General features: G+C 54.8%; 5 protein-coding genes across 5 annotated transcripts; 2 read left to right on the top strand and 3 right to left on the bottom strand.

The window, feature by feature from the left end:
* Positions 1-532: 532 nt before the first annotated feature.
* Positions 533-869, top strand: PHACADRAFT_180595 (uncharacterized protein; the record flags this gene model as incomplete). Its single annotated transcript, XM_007390831.1, has 1 exon — positions 533-869. Exon 1 carries the CDS (start codon positions 561-563, stop codon positions 867-869), a length of 309 nt encoding a protein of 102 aa, XP_007390893.1. The 5' UTR covers positions 533-560.
* Positions 870-1,553: 684 nt separating this feature from the next.
* PHACADRAFT_248123 (uncharacterized protein) lies at positions 1,554-2,099 on the bottom strand (the record flags this gene model as incomplete). Its single annotated transcript, XM_007390830.1, has 3 exons — positions 1,554-1,776; positions 1,838-1,923; positions 1,984-2,099. Coding segments are annotated over 3 exons (285 nt in total), but the record flags the coding sequence as incomplete, so codon positions are not given.
* Positions 2,100-2,131: 32 nt separating this feature from the next.
* PHACADRAFT_135181 (uncharacterized protein) lies at positions 2,132-2,918 on the bottom strand (the record flags this gene model as incomplete). Its single annotated transcript, XM_007390829.1, has 4 exons — positions 2,797-2,918; positions 2,710-2,725; positions 2,592-2,640; positions 2,132-2,534 (listed from the first exon to the last, which is right to left on the bottom strand). Exons 1-4 carry the CDS (start codon positions 2,869-2,871, stop codon positions 2,132-2,134), a joined length of 543 nt encoding a protein of 180 aa, XP_007390891.1. The 5' UTR covers positions 2,872-2,918.
* Positions 2,919-3,299: 381 nt separating this feature from the next.
* PHACADRAFT_248119 (uncharacterized protein) lies at positions 3,300-5,957 on the bottom strand. Its single transcript, XM_007390828.1, has 13 exons — positions 5,676-5,957; positions 5,610-5,619; positions 5,480-5,558; positions 5,324-5,423; positions 5,155-5,268; positions 4,685-5,076; positions 4,532-4,630; positions 4,359-4,469; positions 4,133-4,306; positions 3,984-4,022; positions 3,917-3,930; positions 3,533-3,857; positions 3,300-3,477 (listed from the first exon to the last, which is right to left on the bottom strand). Exons 1-12 carry the CDS (start codon positions 5,950-5,952, stop codon positions 3,842-3,844), a joined length of 1,425 nt encoding a protein of 474 aa, XP_007390890.1. The 5' UTR covers positions 5,953-5,957; the 3' UTR covers positions 3,300-3,477; positions 3,533-3,841.
* Positions 5,958-6,110: 153 nt separating this feature from the next.
* Positions 6,111-9,316, top strand: PHACADRAFT_24671 (uncharacterized protein; the record flags this gene model as incomplete). The annotated part of the gene is made up of 13 exons (XM_007389539.1): positions 6,111-6,247; positions 6,311-6,444; positions 6,495-6,653; positions 6,696-6,781; positions 6,833-6,894; positions 6,949-7,323; positions 7,376-7,425; positions 7,467-7,495; positions 7,538-7,614; positions 7,679-7,950; positions 8,159-8,350; positions 8,431-8,982; positions 9,048-9,316. The coding sequence occupies 13 exons, from the start codon at positions 6,111-6,113 to the stop codon at positions 9,314-9,316; spliced, it is 2,394 nt and encodes a 797-aa protein (XP_007389601.1).
* Positions 9,317-11,565: the final 2,249 nt, after the last annotated feature.

Here is an 11,565-nt window from a genome sequence, read left to right as displayed (position 1 = left end):
CCGATCGAAAGCCTTGACGCGATACTACGATTACAAGTCGGCTGCTCTCGGATGAGTCGGATTCCAGTGTGGGTGCAAGCACTGTAAGAGGCCATCAGCCGGCCACGCAAGTCGTCACGCCCTCGGAGGCTGTCGGTAGCACCACCCTCACGGTTCGGGCATCAACGTGCACATCAAAGTTCGGGCCCTCCGCCGGCTGCTCTGCACGACGACCGACACGATTGCGCGTTTTGGGGAGATGCGATTAGGTGCTCACTGTGTCCCGTCACCCTTCAGCTATGTTAGAAAGTGGCAGCCATGGCAGGGATGCCAGCCTTGGTGCATCCTGGGGAAGTTATGAGAAAAATGACAGATGTTGATAATTGAGGGCTGGCTTAATGTGCTATTCGCAAACGTGAGGGGTAGGGACAACTTGCAGACATCAGAACAAGCGATCACTCGGCTCGCGGTCACGCACGCGACCGCGTGACATGACGCGCCCCTCAGAGAGTTTCGTCACGCTTAGCCTCTCCCACCCTCTTTTCCCGTACATATCGGAAGTTCCGGAACTCTCAACCCCCATGTCTGACCACGAGCACGAACACGGCGTTTCGATGGACACGGATGCCGAGATGCACCATGTAGAGGACTTCCAGGTCGCCTCGCCTGATCCAGAAGCCACAGAGGAACGGCCAGCACCAGGCGTGCCAGATGAAAACGTACCCGCGGAGAGAACGAAGCGGAAGCCCAAGCCCACTGAGCCGCTGGCACGCGAGCCGGGCAAGTCGCTCTTTCCTGTGTCGCGCATGCAACGCGTACTCAAAGCAGATAAGGCACGTCTGTTCCATCATGCTACCTTGAGGAAGGCTAATGGCAGCGGCAATGAGTAGGAACTGCCTATGGTGTCTCGAGAGGCAGTGTTATTGATAAGTCTCGCCACGGAGGAGTTCGTAAAGCGCATCAGCGAGGCGAGCCATCGACTGGCTGTTCGTGAGGGGAGGTCAACTGTGCAAAGAAGGGACATCGGTGTGCATGATATCACTAGCTGTCACATTGTCTGGCTGATGCGATGTGTCCCGCAGCGTCCATTTGCAGGCGAGCAGACGAATTCCTTTTCCTTGAAGGTGCGTGCTCTACATATGCTCTTCCTGCTGCTTCATCCCACGTCTGCATATTGCTCCCACGCCTGTGGGTACGCGCAGAGCTTATACCACTATACGAACCTGAAGCGGCCAACCGACGAAAACCTAAAGCGCTCCAGCCCAAAGACGACGTCGACTCAAGGCAACCAACAATGCTTGACCAGTTTGTTTCGCGGACAAAGGACGCTGAAGATGCAGAAGGGGCAGAAGCGCCCGAATACGAAGAAGACGGCGGCGGTGGAATGGGGGATGTGTCCATGAATGAGGACGGGACGATGACTGCATGAAGTTGTCCAGCTTTACATCTGAGGAAGATACCTTCGCCTTCGTACGGTATTCATCCATCAGCGCAGCAGCATGGGTCACCTTCGTACTACACGCTTTTACACCCGCCAATCCTGCGTTCGTTTCTTGAGTCACGCAGCATGTCATAAGTAATACAGAAATTCATTTACTACAGGTACAGTAGCACTTCTTGTCCCGTAAATACAGTGTCTAACAGTACTCATAGTCGTGGAGTGCTTCTAGCCGGGGCTGTTCACATGCCCGCCGGGTGAGGAAGGGTGGGAAGCTTACGCGCCGACGACGAGGCCCGCGAGTTGGCCCTGAGAGTGGAGCTCGACAACCTTGTCGCAACCGCCAACGTGCTTCTGCTCTGCAGACATGATACAGAGGTCAGAGAAGCTCGAACAGTGAGGCATAAGACGATGACGCACTGATAAAGATGTTGGGAACGGAACGTTGGTGCGTCTTATCGTAGAGGTAGCCCTGCATCTCGGATCCCTCCTCGAGCTCGTCAAGCCTGCAGAGTGTCACTCGGTGAGCCACATAGGTAATGCGCAAAGACAAACGAGGCACGCACTCGAGGATCTGGGTCTTCGCGTCCGGGAACTCGCTTGCGATGAGGTTCTTTGCCCGCTTGCAGTATGGGCACCACGTCTTGGAAAAGATAGTGATAGTGTTGTCGCTGATGGCAGTCTGTGCGCACCCGTCAGCACTGCAACAGCCTCCTATTGCCTCTGCTGAATACTCACCTCGACGGTGTCCTTGTGGAGGCCCAGATGCACCTTCACCCGCGCCTGGAGATCCTGCATGCTCACAGGCTCCCTGAACGCAACCAGCCGGCCCTGGCCGCCCTCATCACCAAGGGCCTCGCCGGTATACCGTACCTTTGCGCTGCCACTACCCGCCCGCACGCCATCTGCAAGCCAGTCGTTGATCCCGCCGGTGACGCTGTCGAGCGCGGTGTGCGGGGCGTACACGGACACGCCCGCGGCTGCGAGGCGGAGGAGTGAGCGTTGCAACGGGTTGGACAGCGTCAGCGAGGGGAGCGGCCTGAAGATCGTGGGATGGTAGGCGACGATGAACGCGGTCGGGGTCGCGAGCGCTTCGGAAGCGACTTCTGTCGTGAGGCTTAATCGGATGCGTGAGCTGCCAGCTAGTCGGAGGTGCAAAAGACAAAATTCTCACTCGATGGTGAGAAGCACCTTGGTGGCGTTCGGCCGCACGAAGGGTGCCTCTACGTGTTTAGAATGATATCAGCACAGATCCTCGCGAGCGAAGGGAGAAGGTGTTGGAGCTTACACACCTAGCAGTAAGCCGACCTGATATTTCATGTCATCACGGTCAAGATTTTGTCTGCGGAAATTATTGAGGACCAGGGCAGTGCACGCACGTTATCCCACTTTTCGGCGAGGCGCAGCGGCGCGATATGCTCCATCGCTCGATACACAGATTTGACAAGTGCCATCTTCGTGTTTTGCACTGCCAACAAAAAACTTTCAGATTGCCAGGCGTCGGGTGCAAAATGCGTGGCACTCACTGACGCGGGGTTCACGTGGTGTACGCCGGCCTGCACGTGATGCGGCATGACGCCGCAGTGTCAGGCGGCCAATAGTCAGCAAGAGTATTAGACAAGAGCTTTGCAAGCTTCGGGGCTCGTTCGCTGCATGTTTCTCCGCCCGACTTATAGAAGCTTCACATCCTGGGTCAACTCTCCCTTGCATCCCGTGCGTCTTCCCACCTCCCGCAGCCCCTCCAACACCTCAGTCGACTAAGCTGGCTGTTGCCTCTGCTTCACATCCATCCCCCTACCAGCGTAAAGTCATGGCCGTACACAGTGCGTTGGCTCTTGCTCTTGACTGGCGGTTCTCAACCTTTGCTCACTCGTGCATGATAGTTCAAGTCGCGTACCCCGCGGGACAGGACGCGAGCGCGACGGTACGCACCGTCGCGATTTGCGCAGGCTCGGGTGGGTCGACGTTCAAAGACGTGCGCGCCGACGTGTACTTCACTGGCGAGATGAGCCACCATGAAGTCCTCGCTGCCGTTGCGAGCGGGACGAACGTAATTCTTTGTGCGTCCTTTTTCTAGCCGTCCATTATTTCCAGGGCTCAAATTCCTCTTCATAGGTGGTCACACAAACACCGAGCGCGGCTACCTGCCGACTCTCGCGCAGAAGCTCAAGAGCACACTTCATGATGTTGTGGCACCCGCGGAAGCAGACACAGCTCACGCGTCATTCCTACGCTCACTGGAGGTCGAAGTTAGCAAGGAAGACAAGCACCCGTTGCAGATAGTCTAGTAGATCGTGGGCTGTTGGTTTGTGACGTGCTCTTCCTGCCACTACTTCCTCACGTCCGAGTGATGCACCAAACTTTGGGGCATGGACAATATACATATGGCCTGTAAAGCCGAAAAAAAGTATGTTCTGGATTGCTCTACCGATCGACCTCGCTATATACAGAAGACGTTTAGTCAAGCTCTCTCCGAAAACAGTCTCAATGATGACGTACCCAAACACAAGATCCTAGGACAGCAGTGAGCAAACACGCGGTAGAATAACAAGGCGAGATGGCATACCATGGTACCGATGACAGCGACAGCATCCGCGAGGTAATGCTAACAGATGGATCAGTCAATGACTCCAGCTATCTCACTTCTGTAGATTTACTCACATCTGTGGACAGGAACACGTCAGCATCAGCTTCAAGTCAAGAAATATACGACTTACGTCTCATCATGAAGTCGGCACCTGCAAGATGTGCGAAACCAGGGGCACGGATCTTGCAACGGTAGGGACGGTTCGTGCCGTCCGAGACGAGGTAGACACCCATTTCACCCTTGGGTGCCTCAATAGCGCTATAGGTCTCGCCGGGCGGGACGGAGTAGCCCTCGCTAAAGAGCTATCGCCCCAGCCTTCAGTTTGTGGCTCCAGAAGACAGAAGCGGGACGGACCTTGAAGTGATGGATCAGCGACTCCATGCTCTCCTTCATGGACGCACGCGGTGGTGGCACGAGCTTGTAGTCGTCAACCTTGAACGCGCCGGCAGGCATCTTGTTCAGGCACTGCAATTTCGCGCCAAGCGCGTTCAATTCTGGACACTGCTCTAGAGAGACTCGGGACTCACCTGATGAATGATGTGGAGCGACTCCCGGAACTCCTGGACACGGCAGAGGTACCGGTCATAGCAGTCGCCGTTCTTGCCAATCGGGACGTCGAACTCGACCTGCCCGCAGATCTTTAGCAGTGCCCGGACCGTCAAAGCCCACCAAAAACACACCTCATCATACTTGTCGTACGGCTGCACCTTCCTGAGATCCCAGGGAATCCCACTTCCGCGGAGCATGACACCACTGAAGGAGTAGTCGAGAGCCTGCTTCGCAGTGACCTTACCAATGTCGATCGTGCGTGACTTCCAAATGCGGTTTCCGGTGACGACCTCCTCGATCTCGTCCACGCGAGAAGAGAATTGGGTCGCCCACATGTAGATGTCTTCCAATAGGCCGTGCGGCAGGTCAAAGGCCACGCCTCCAGGACGCACGTACGCCGCGTGCAGCCGCGCGCCGGAGACACGCTCGTAGAACTCCATGAGCTTCTCGCGTTCCTCGAAGCCCCACAGGAAGGGCGTTAGCGCACCCACGTCCATCGCGTGTGTTAGGATGGCCATGAGGTCTGCGGTGCGTCAATGTCACAATGAGCACTTCTCGCTAGTACGAATCGCGAGGAAGAAGAGGATGAACGGCGACGCACGGTTCAGGACACGGGTGATCTCTCCAAACATGGTACGAATCCATTTGGCACGCTCCGGGACTTCAATATTGAGCAGCTTCTCCACAGCAAGGGAGTAGCACAATTCATTTGTCACTAAAAGGGTCGTTAATGCGTCTACGCTGAAACAGGGTGGACGTGTGGGACGGACTCATTGAGACGTAGTCTAAGCGGTCGAAGTAGGGAAGTGCCTGAGTATAGGTCTTGTACTCGATAAGCTTCTCTGTTCCTCGGTGTAGCAGGCCAATGTGCTAGTTAATGTGACATCTGAGAGGTGCAAGAGAGAACACGCAAAGCAATAACGCACTGGGTCCGCACGAAGAATTTCCTCTCCATTGAGCTCGAGAATGAGACGAAGCACACCGTGTGCAGCGGGGTGTTGCGGACTGGAATTTCAGAGTCAGAGGTTGTAGTTCTGGTAGAAAATCTTGACTAACCCAAAATTGACTGTACGTCGCGATAAATTCAGTGAACCAAATAGTGGAACTAGAAGCAAAGCATACCGGTGAAGTGCCTCATTTGAGACTCGGGTCTGCCACCATGTTCGCGCAAAATATCTTCGGCGCCCATGGTGTGAAGTTCCTCTGAGATGTGCGTGTCTATGACTTTTCTGCCGGTAGCAGTCCTGGGTGAGGCGTCCGCATCATCCACCGGAGAAGCGAACTGGCGGACGGATGTGCTGGAGAGGCCGCGACGGGTAGCGAGAGTGGGTGCGGTCGGAGTCGCAGTAAGCCTCCGGGATGCCCGTGCCAGCTGGCGACGGAATATCGTCGAGGTCATGGTGCTCGTCGTCGTCGGTCGGTTGCAAACGGAGTGCTCTCATTCGACGATGACGCCGGCGTCTCGATTGTCCGAACAGAGAAAGCTCTTCTCACGCACATCGCTGATGTGAAGCGGCGGCCCTGCGACTCGATATCTTCAGTACAACTCTTAAAACTATGCTTCGAATCTCTTGGCTTTGGATATTTGCCCTATGTGTACTAGGATTATCTACTTCTTCTGCTCGTGCTGAGGACGATCCATGTACCGTTTGGGGCGGCGACAAATTCTACGACCTCAACCCACTCAAGTCAAAGTAATGACTCTGCTTCTCCCGTCCGTCCATTGAGGACTGCCACTAATTCGCGTCAGTCTCCAGTGAAGATTACAAGTTCAAGTCTCCAGATGGCCACAATTACACTCTGAACGTTTGCCAGTCTGTGAGGACCGAGCTTTGGGCCGTAAAAGTCGACGAGCCCGATCGTGTTGCTGGGTTCACACGTCGCAAGCATGGTGATTTCGCTCTAGGGCAGGTGAATATCCTTGGTCGTCGTTGCCCGTAGTGATGTTGTCTCTCTCTAGCTACGTGAACACTACGTTGGCGATACGAGGCGACAACCCTGTGATGACGGTGGCCGATGGGTCTGCTTGTCCTCAGCACCCCGAAATGCATGCTGCTGCTACTATTAATTTCGTGTGCGACTCCTCAGTTACGGATAATGGTGAGTGCTGGGTCACCCTTGGTTCTCTGATCGTCCCCTCAGCGACTTCAGGCACACCGATGCTGGTTGCGCAACTACCACTACCGGAGGATGACTCCTGTTTCTTCTTCATCGAATGGAAGACCCATGTCAGTTTTCTGCCATTGCAGAAAGCACTGCTCTGACTTGTCGTGATATAGATTGCGTGTTCTACCCAACCGAAAGGTAGCGGCTGGGGAATCACGGGTATCCTTGCAACGATGTGAGTCTCCGTTCCCCAAAGGACATTATGCATGTTCCTTAATGCTCTATTCAGAGCCGGCCTTCTCCTGATGACATACATCGTCGTTGGCGGCTTCTACAATTATACGGTGCTTGGCCTGAGGGGACTGGACATCCTTCCTCGGTACTCTCTCTTCTCCCTCCGAGATACGATCAACTTCTTCCAGATTTGCATTGAGAGGATCAAGGAACGTTCGTCAGATACGCTGCACTTTGGTAACAGCGGCATGGGCGGATGGAGGCGGCCAACGTCGAACAGAGGCTACCATGGTCTAGACGAAGAACAAACCGGCATGCTCAGCGGTCCGCCGGGATTCCTGGACGAGATGGACGAAGATGAGGATGAGCAGCAGCAGCACGAGAATGGACAGCCTGGCGCCGGGATGGATGACAACGGTGTTATTCGATTGTAGGGCTGCTGTATTTATCGTCCCGGCAAAGCTACGGTGATTCTACTGCAGTGTCCAGGGGATGCGCCCCGCTGCGCGCGTCCTGCGAGGCTGGCCTTTGAGTAAGTACGGTTTTCTGGATGCGAGCTGACGTCGGTCGCAGATGCAGATGAGATAGCCGGGCGAACCAGAGTATCGGAAACATAGCTCAGGGCTCGCTATCTGAGAAAACAGTGTCGCTTCCAAGCGATCGATGCATTGCCTCCAACTTTACATAACGCTTCACTGCCGACTGACAACTCTCACTGTACGTATGGCTGTACGATAAGAGAACTTGAAAGCGTGAGCCCACGTTCTGGCGACGGCCGGCTGCAGGGTTCCCCAATACCGAAAGCAAATGGCTCAGGGCGAATGTTTGGGACAGGATTGCCATCCTGGCCGGGAAGAGCTCTCGTCATTGTTCTGTACACACAAGAAGCTTGTCTGGGTCTTGAACGTGCTGTCGCTGCCCGCGGTCGCTGTGGGAGACGAACAGCGAGACAACGAGCAATTGTCCGTGGTGTACGTTGCGTGTGAAGGCACAGAGCCATGGCGACTGCGTTTGTTTGTACACCGAGGCGGAACAATGTTTGGAGGGATTTGCCTCCGTGCGTTCGCGGATGTATTGTGACCGTGAGAAAAAGCAGCAGAGTTACTATGTGGCGTTGGGGAACTGGCCAGGTCCGAGCGTGAAGAGGAACCTCCACCTGGTTTCGCGTGAGGGTTGGAGATTCGCTTCCTGGATCTCTCTCTTCCCATTGTTTTCTCTTTTCTCTTGTCTTTTGTTCCCTCTCTTTCTTGTGCCATTTCTTCTAGCATTTTGTCACGACACGATTACGACCGTCATGGACCCCCACTACACCCACAGTCTGTCCCAAGGGGACGAAAACTACATGCATGCCGGAGGGTATGGTACTCCGTATACCTCAGATGAAGATCCAAACTACGGCATAGTGTACCATCAGCAAATGCAACCTCCTTACCCAGTCGTACAGACTGGCCTGCAACGTGGGTTTCGCCTGTTTGCTTGCAGCACCGCACGCATCCCTATATCTGATCCGCACGTTTTCTTGTATGATTTCCTACAGGCCACCTGTCCGAGTCAGAGATCCAGCAAGCCATGCATTACCAGCGCAACCTGAGCATCGTGGGTCAGCCGTATGCGAACCCCGTGTATAACGCCTCGCCGCCTCATGGCGCCATGCCTCTATCCGGATCACCCCCTCCCCCCTCCCCCAGCCATTTGTACGACCCCCTCTCGCCCCCTGTGTCCGGATCTGATACATCGGCGGACGGAATATACCACCATTCCCGCAACAGCAGTGCTACCGGCTCTCCTTCCTCATCCCGCGCCAATTCGCTTGTGCACCGCAACCCGTTACGGTACAACCCGACACCTTCTCCAACAAGCTCCTCGACCGGTCGTCGCAGCCGCGGCCGCTCTCTCTCTGACGACGACGAAGGAATGGGCCTGGGTATGGCCGAGAGTCTCGCAAACACCCGCAAAGAGGCAACTAGAAGACAACGGATTGAGGCGGAGCAACGTCGCAGGGACGAATTGCGTGACGGCTATGCTAGACTCAAGGATGCACTGCCAGTGTCCAATCAGAAGAGTTCGAAGGTTTCCCTGCTTGAGCGAGGTAAGCATTCTTCGTCTAGAGCATTGCTCATTTCCGCTCACGATTTCCCTTTCGCGTCCATATAGCCACAAACTACATCATCATGATGGAGAACCAAAACCGCGACCTCATGAAGCGGCTTGAAGCGGTAGAGCAAGAGGTCAAAAGGTTACGCGCCCTCAACGAGAAGATCTCACTCAGCGTAGGCAGTACCAAGTCGCCATCGCCCGCTCGAATTCACGTAGATCAACACTCCTTGTCGCCACAGCCAGAGAGCTCGCAGCTTGCGAGCATTGTGGGTCAGGAGCCTCCCCAGGAGGATTCCGACTCGTCTCCTTCGGACGAAGGTTTATAAATGGCATCTCGCTTTGTATCATCTTCCACCGGCTACGGACTTATTCATTCTTGCACCAATACGTCCCATTAACCATATGTCCCCCGTGTACTGTCTTCCTGTGCCATATCTCTATCTTGCTCCCATCTTCCCCTCCTTTCATCTTTCCTCCTGATGTACATCTCCGCCGCCCACTTTTGCCCCCTGGGTCGCGGGTTCAAATCCGAACACCCCACATCTACGACACGATCCCGTTTTTCGGCAACGACGACAGGTGGTCGAGCTCGAGGGACGGTTGGCAGCGCCCGGTGCGCTCTCACAAGCACAAATGCCTGCAACCCTCCCTCGCTCCACCCATACTCGGATATTTCCCTCGCAAGCGAGGGCCCCGCGGCTCGATGCTGAGGGGTTCGTGCGCTGCAAGAAATGCCGTTCCGGATACCTCTCCTGCGTAACACCCGTGTCCGAGGGATGCCACAGGAGCCGAGCTCCATACGCCCCTTGTCGATCGGAGTCCGCAAAAAGGATATTCTATCCGTCGTAGCTCGCTTTCATCTCGCGCTCGCAGGTTCCGTACGTTTGTCGTCCGCCGTCTCGAGGAGAAACTGCCTGCTGGATACCATCAGACCTTCCGATACCTCGATGAGCCACTATATCCGTAGCCGGTGCTGTACATGCGACCGTTGTCTGTCTCGAACGTCTCGTTGCATTGTCTCAATGTCTCTTTTGTATTCACAGTCTCTCATTGTCACTATTTAGAACAAGTAACCAGCATGAATCTCATCATCATCTATCTTGATTATGCCTTGATGCACATGAGTATCTGCTTCTACACCAAAGGAAATCGCAAAATCCCACTAGTAGAGCGAGGGTGATCGCTAAAAATATTCGCGGGTCATGGGCAAATCGCATGTACGTGTATGCAGGGGCGAACAACTTCTAAACAGCTCAAGCAGCTGCGCTGCACACTAAGCGTCGCACACCACACGCCGCACCACAAGGCATGCCGAGCTCGAAGGCTTCTTTGATGAATGGATCGGTCATGAGTATCAACGTCGGTGGAGAGAACATGAGATCCTGCGCGACTTGCAGAGGCAGGCCTGCCACACCAGCGGGAGTATTCTTAGCGCTACTGTGGCATGAGGCAGCAAAATGCATAATTTGACCAATCGCACGTTCATTTTCACGGTGAATGGCCTTCGCTAATGCCATTTTCTTCTGCCACGTCGACGGCGGAGAACGAAGGCGGACGAATATGTGAATGTGAAGGCACACGGCTATCGGATAACACGTGTTTCGCATGGACGGTGGCCTCGGTCAGAAGTTCGAACGTTGTCAGACGGTCAACGCGGTTGACGACGTTCGCACCGCGGAATGGCCACTGGTCGGTTGTCTCATCGTTGTAAGCGACGACGAAGCGCAGGCAGGCCTAGTCACAGCCCCCACGGAGATTGGGTTCTACTTGATAGGAGGAAAGGGTCCGCGGAAGAGGTCTCGGCTGAAGCGGCAGACGGACTTGCTAACTGGAACAAAGACGTCAAGGGATGTGCAATGCAGAAAGACTCGGACGAAGTGCTCCGCGTGTATCTTCGTACTAAGTATATTGCACTAATGTCTGAAGAATTCTTAAGGATCACTGATACCTCCCGGTGTGCGATAACCGTTCTACCGCTATTGCCCGAGTAATCTCGACTGTTCCAACAAGGAACATCTGTTCCCAATTGTTTCGAGTGTCTGTCTCACAGCAAGCTCCCGGTAACTTATCCAGGACGCCGCAAACGTTAACAGGGTAGCGATATGCACTAGAACGTGGCGATGGCTAACGGCGTGGGCCTCTCCTTCCCTCTCCTGAACTGTTCCATAAAAGCATCCGAGATATAGAATTCACAGATCCGCTCGTGACAAAGTTTGAGGTCACGCCCGACTGCCTGGCTCCGCTGGACTCTCGCGGCGCCGCCTGTAACGCACTTGGAACCATTTCGACCCGCGCACTATGCGCCTGCTGGGAGCACGTTTGCGACCATGGACCATATACTGCGTGCGACACAAGCAAGTTCTTCGCTCCCACCACCTCCCGTGCGGCATTTGCAAGGTTAATCCGTGTTTGACTGTCCATGGCCATCGATGAGAGACTCGTGTCTTCCCACCGCCATTATGGCCGCTCATACTGCGTTCTGTGGTCTTCATCGACGCTCGGATACGTTCATACCAGATTATGGTTCGCAGGTCTGTGAAGAGCTGTACAAGGATTCTGGGGGTACGATAGGTGC

Source organism: Phanerochaete carnosa (assembly GCF_000300595.1).
Source record: "Phanerochaete carnosa HHB-10118-sp unplaced genomic scaffold PHACAscaffold_1, whole genome shotgun sequence".
In the NCBI taxonomy this organism is placed as follows: Eukaryota; Fungi; Basidiomycota; class Agaricomycetes; order Polyporales; family Phanerochaetaceae; genus Phanerochaete; species Phanerochaete carnosa.
The sequence above is the reverse complement of the archived record's forward strand: the minus strand, read 5'-3'. Positions and strand labels throughout refer to the sequence as shown.

What these genes read in the sequence shown, in the direction of transcription:
- PHACADRAFT_248119 (XM_007390828.1), bottom strand. Translation starts at nt 5,952, where the DNA reads ATGACCTCGACGATATTCCGTCGCCAGCTGGCACGGGCATCCCGGAGG. An exon ending in AAATTCTTCGTGCGGACCCA is followed by an intron (nt 5,424 to 5,479) that starts GTGCGTTATTGC and finishes CACATTAACTAG; the next exon opens with CACATTGGCCTGCTACACCG. An exon ending in CTTAGACTACGTCTCAATGA is followed by an intron (nt 5,269 to 5,323) that starts GTCCGTCCCACA and finishes CGACCCTTTTAG; the next exon opens with TGACAAATGAATTGTGCTAC.